Raw genomic sequence first — 6000 nt, 5'->3', positions numbered from 1 at the left:
CGCCGAGGGACGCCCGGTGCCCTCTCCCGCCCGCCGGCGCCGCTCCGCAGCTGCCTTCTGCCGTTCGGTCATATAGAGCCCTGTATTCCGGCGGTTTTCTACTTTCCACACTCCTTGAGCTGGATGGGAAGTTCGGGAAAATGGACAGGGTCGTGTTGGGGTGGATTGCTGTCTTCTGGCTAACAGGTAAGAGGCATTTTCTACAGAGACGTATAACTTTATGTATATTACCCTTGTGGTACTGTTCTCACCCCACCCCCCATTTTCTACGTGATTGACTGCGTTGAAAGCTGCTTAGTAGGCTGGTGTCAAGTGGGGGAGGGGGACAGAGTGTGATTGTGTGTTTGTGTGTGTGTGTGTGTGTGTGTGTTAGAGTGGATGATGGGGGAGACGCAGGCGTTTGACTCCTTGACAATATGAGATTGTTCTTTTGAAATGTACGTTTTTCACCCCATACAACGGTCCTTCCTTGGTCTTTTCCTGAGTTTGTAATGCTGTTGAGTCCTGGAAAAATGAAAGCTCCGAGGAGACTGATTAATTGAGAGAACCGCTTTCCTGGGGAGGCTGGGAGGTGAATCTCCTTAATTCCTTCCCTAGAAAAGTAGGGAGACCCAAGGCATTCTCTCCGTCACTCCCTTGTGGAATGCTGGGGAGCTGCTATGGGAAGGAAGATGGGCATGGAGGCTTGACTCATTGTGGAGTTTAGGGCCAGGCTGTCTCTCACGTGGTACGTTTGGGCAGGTATCCCATAGTTAGAGAAGAGCCTCCCTAAGAGATGCACCCCCCTCCCCCAATAAAGACAATTTGCAGAGACTCAGATTCAGAGTCAAAGCTAACAGTGTCTGAGAGAGGAATTGGGCTTCTCCCAGGCACGGGAGTCACTTTGTCCAGCTGGCTCCTCTGTCTTCTCCCCTTTTGTAAACTTTCAAGGGCTTGAGCGGTCAGAAAAGGCTTTTGTCCCTCACACGTTGTCCCACGTGATGATCCAGCACAGTTAAGGGACAGTTGGTGGGGCAGGGTGGCCAGCCCTGCTGGGGAGGGTGAGGAAGGTTTGGTGGCTTTGACTGGGTGAGAAGAAATTCAAAGGAAGGTGGAAATGGAGGAAACAGAGGCAGGGGGCCAGAAGGGTGGAGAGGAGGGGGCAATGAAGGGCAAGAGAGTAAACAAAACAGCACCAAAAAATGAATAAATTTGTCCCCTCTAGGGGCACCAACCAGAAGATTTGGAAAAATCAAGTCAGTGGGAAAAGTTGAAAAAGTTTAAATATCCAAAGCAAATCATCCAGAGAGGGGAAAATACATTTCAGAAGAAAGAAAGGCAAAAAAACCCCTTCATATCTCTTAGCTTCAGAATAAGATTATTGGTTGTTAAATATTTTTCTATTCCAAGTGTGGGGCCCCTAACACTTGCTCTTGCCCCCTGCTGCGTTTACTTTGGGGGCACTCAGCAGGATTAGCCTCTTCTTTTGGCTGCTCTGAGTTCATCCTTCCCACATTATTCAAATATGAATCATCTCTAACTTCAGGGTTTGGCTGATCCATGCCTCCCCCCTCCCCTGCCTCCCAGTGCCCTCTACTTCCACCCTCACTGTTTCTGCATGTCCTTAATTTGCCTTTACTCAGTTATCATATTTGAGGGGGATCTTAGCCCTTTAGCCTATATCACGCCAGGCAGGTATCTGGGGAGGGGTTGCTGGACCAGAAGATGGTCTTGCAGAAGGTGGTGAAGTCTGCCCAAGAGAAGCTTTCTGGCAGCGGTAGAAGAAGGGGACCCTATAACCCTTGCTAGAGTGTTAACAGCTTTTTATGCAGTAGAGTCTTTTCTGGAAGGGATCACAGGACATGTAGTCCAACCGTCTCGTTTAACAGATGAGGAAACAGAGGCCCAGAGAAGCAGTATGCACATAGCCAATTTGTAGTAGAGTAGGGGCTAGAACTCAGTTCTCCCAAACTCCGGGCCAGTTTCCTAAGGCACTCTGCTAAGCTGCCTCTCTGGCTGTTTTGTTGTTGGGATTTTTGTTTTGAGCACGGCTTCAAATCGGTTTGTTCCGATTTGCATTTCCATCCCAGGTATACTCAATCAGAGTCTACGTTTTAACAAGATACCCAGGTGATTCTTAGGTATGATAAATTTTGAGAACCCCTAGTGGTTCTCTGAATTGGTCCCTAACTAGCAGGTTAGTATTGCCTAGGAACTTGTTAGAAATGTAAATTCTCAGCAGGGGTTCGAACCTGACCGAATGGGCTGGAAGCTCTGGTTTTGAGGGGGAGATGCTTTGTGTGACTTCTGCCATCTGCACCTGCAGAGGCCACTTCTGCTTGGCAGCAGGCAACAGGTTAGTTCTCAGGGCCATCTCAGCTGTCAGGTGGCCCCAGCTCTGCAAGGGCGGCTGGCTCCTGACACCCTACTGATCACCCACCGGCGTCCCTGATACCAGCTTCTGCTTGCCCCCCATCCCATCACAGTTGTGGGAGGTGACATTGGACAAGCTGCCTCTCAGTTTGAGCAAAGTAGAGGAGCTAACAATGGTGGCTGGGGAGGGGAGGGAGGAGAGAGGAGCAGTGGAGGATGAGATGGATTCAGACTCATTCTTCGCAGAGAAACCTTGGGAGGAAAGGTAAGAAATTTTAGTCTAGCCCAATCAATGAATTCTTTCTTGAGGGGGTGGTAGAAGGGGAGGGAGAAAGGAAAGGACCGATTAAAACTGAGACAGAGAGCCAGGGGAAAAAAAAACTACATTCATTCTCCCTCTTCTTTCCTCTCTCTTTTTCTCCCGCCTCCCTCTTTCTCTCCCCTTCTCTCCTCCCAGCGCCCCCGCCCCCCGCCCTTGTTTCTCTCTCTTAATGCAGGCTGAGCAATTTCTAATCAACACTTCAGTTTTTTTCCTCAGGCTCTATAGCAGCTCCTTCCTCGTCTTTTCATTGCTAAAATTTCCTATTTCTTTCTGCTGTATATTTAGCCTCATGATTTCTTATTGTCATTGTGATGCTGCTTCCTGTAATAGATTGTTTGTTGTTGTTGTTGTTTTGAATAAAACAAAATGCTAAACCAGCTGCTATTTTAGCAACAGGTACCATCTAGCAATAAGACTTGAAGGAGGGTTCACCCTGTCTTTGTCCCTGTTAATGGGTGGTGTTTCATTCTTCCCTGGCAGCAGGGGCTGTGAGAAACACTGGGGCTGTGTGGATATTCTGGGAACACACTCCAGAGCAGGCAATGTGTTTTCCTGGAGACTCTCCTGGGCCTCTCTGATGAAGATTGCTTTCTCTATTAGCACTTCTCTTGGAACCATTTGGTTTCATTCATTCATTCTGCAAGCATGTGGTAAATTCCTGTTATTTCTAAGTACTATGATAGGTGCTGAGCATAAAGAGATAAAAGACCCAGTCCTTGCCCTTGAAGAGGTGTTAGTCTAGTCCATGACTCTAACAAGTTTCCAGGTAATTTTGATATGGTGGTGAAAGGTCCCATGATGAGAACTACTCTTTTAATTAATAAGATACCATGGACTTGGACATATCACATTCCCTTTGACATCTGGTCTTCTTATGTGTAGGTAAGTAATACAAGCCTTACTTAGAAGGATCAAATGGGACAATGCATACGAAAGCTATTTAACACAGAGAAAAGCATTATAGCATGGACGCATACCCAACCCAGACCAGGTAGGCGTGGAGCAGCTCAGAGACCCATGCCCAGAAGAGGTGATGGCCGACTTAAGACATTTATTCATGTATATTTAGTTACTGAGTTACTACCATGTCCCAGGCATTGTGCTAGGGTCAATAAGATAAATAAGACACAACCCTTGGCTTCAAGGAGCTCGCAGTCTGGTGGCAGAGCCAGGCCTATGAACACATGGTTATGGAGTAGTATTATAAAAAAGCAATAATAGCTATCTGCACCAAGTATTGTGGGGTGCCTCGGAAGGGCTCCTAACCCAACTTGCAGAAGGAACAGAGGTATCTGAGGATGGTTGTTACCTGGTTCAGTTTACATTCAGGTAGCTGTCTGGTGACTGTGAGGACCGGCTTAAATATAAACCCATTGTCGTCGAGTCGATTCCGACTCATAGCAACCCTATGGGACAGAATAGAACTGCCCCGTAGGGTTTCCAAGGAGTGCCTGGTGGATTTGAACTGCTGACCTTTTGGTTAAGCCGGACTCTTAACCACTACACCACCATGACTTAGATAGGGAGAGTTAAAATGTTATTAGCCCTGGAGAATGAAGAGTCACTTCGACATTGCTGACACTTCAATTTCCATTATCTCCTTTTGTCCTCTATACCTTCCAGTTTATCTCCCTCATGTGTTCTACTTCCCCCCATGGAGCAGACCTTGTTCATACCAGAGCATCTTCTTTCAACACTTTATCACAGGTCTCCTCACCCAAACCTTCACCTCAAGCCTTAATGCTTCTCTCTAGACAAGGAGAGGGGGTTTGTTTTCAGTATCTCCATTACTCTTTAGATTTTAGACTCACATGATTTCTACTAGGTGGCTAGTTTATACAGACTTGTGTATTAGCACTAGTAATCTTAGTGTAAACTAGTATTATGTTGGTAGTATTAGTAACAGTACTTGGTTAGTGGAAAGAGCCCCGACTTGGGAGTGGAGGGTTGAGTTCCAATACCATCTTCTCCATAAAATAAGCATGTAACGATGGGCAGCTTGAGCTCTTGGTCTTACAATCTGTTGAATGAGGTGACTTCTAAGGTAATTTTCAGCTGTAAGATTTTAGAGTTCTAAAGTTTTCTTTTGATGATAACCTAGGAGATGGAAATCAAAACTAAAGAGCAATAGGTCTGAACTTCCTTTTAGAATTCTTCCAGGAAAGAGCCATTAGCAGCTCCAGTTTTCTTCAGTCTTCCCTAAACCATTAATGATTGGAAGGAAAAATGCCAATTGGGAAGAAAGAGTTCATGTTAGAATTTTCATAGGAACAAATGTAGTAGTGTCCAGTACTTGGTGGACAGGTAAGGTCCACTCTGAACAATTGAATGTATTCATACTGGGGACTTATAGAGCAAGGCAAGGACTTAGGTCCAATGGGATGAATCCTACTCCAGCCAGCATGGTCCAAGAATGTACCTTCCAGTCTCAACTTTTTGATCCAGGACTCACTCTTCACTCTTTCCAGCTATTTTAGCTCCTATACTTTCTTTACCATGTTCAGGAATTTAAAGAAAGGTATAACATGATTGTTGTTGTCCTCGTTAACTTCCATGCGATAATGCTTTTCTCTGTGTTAAATAGCTTTCGTATGCATTGTCCCATTTGATCCTTCTAAGTAAGGCTGGTATTACTTACCTACACATAAGAAGACCAGGTGTCAAAGGGAATGTGATATGTCCAAGTCCATGGTATCTTATTAATTAAAAGAGTAAGGAACATTATTGCTGACTTACTATGACTTGGTTGTTTCAAATGCCTGTATCCAAGGGAAACATTCTTTTCTGGTCAAGGTGGATTATAGTAGAACTCCTGATTAAAATGAACATACATGATATCTGCTATGGGACATTGGGTATTGAGGCTCAAAGTTCATAGGATGCAGAGAAATATTGCAGGGAAAAAGCAAGAAGGAATGGGAGTCAGCATTTCTGATTAATCCTGAGATACATGGGAAAAGAATGAATGAGGAGTGGTCCAGCAAGGCACGGGAGAGCAGAAGCTGTGACCCAGTGACAAAGCAGATACTGAGGGCATGTCAGGGCCCATCTGGGCCTAGGCACCAGGGCTGTGCACCCAGAACCACAGAGGACATAGCTGTGGCGTATGTGTGCTTAAAATCTTGGTCTTCAGATAGTTTTTGGCTCTGTGCAAATGAAAGAAGGCATTTTGGATGACTAGAGTTCTTTATGGGCCAAGAAATAAGGACAGACTCGGAAGAACATGCTGCTGCTTCTGTTCTCCTTCAGAGTCTGGAGCCCTGCAGGAAGTGGTAGTCTGAGTTAGGAGTAGGACCCTCACATTCAGCTGGGATCTTGCATCATTA

General features: G+C 45.7%; 1 protein-coding gene across 1 annotated transcript in view; it reads left to right on the top strand.

Annotated features, from left to right (window-relative positions):
* The first annotated feature begins 91 nt into the window (after nucleotides 1–91).
* The window catches only part of ILDR2 (immunoglobulin like domain containing receptor 2), a 66133-nt gene continuing 60224 nt past the window's right edge, over nucleotides 92–6000 (top strand). The window contains exon 1 of the mRNA XM_004385771.1: nucleotides 92–186. Coding sequence (XP_004385828.1) covers nucleotides 141–186 — 46 coding nt within the window. The 5' untranslated portion in view covers nucleotides 92–140. The remainder of the gene's footprint in view (nucleotides 187–6000) is intronic.

Source organism: Trichechus manatus, unplaced genomic scaffold, assembly GCF_000243295.1.
Source record: "Trichechus manatus latirostris isolate Lorelei unplaced genomic scaffold, TriManLat1.0 scaffold00145, whole genome shotgun sequence".
Lineage (NCBI taxonomy): Eukaryota > Metazoa > Chordata > Mammalia > Sirenia > Trichechidae > Trichechus > Trichechus manatus.
Note: the sequence above shows the minus strand (reverse complement) of the source record. Positions and strands in the feature narration are given on the sequence as shown.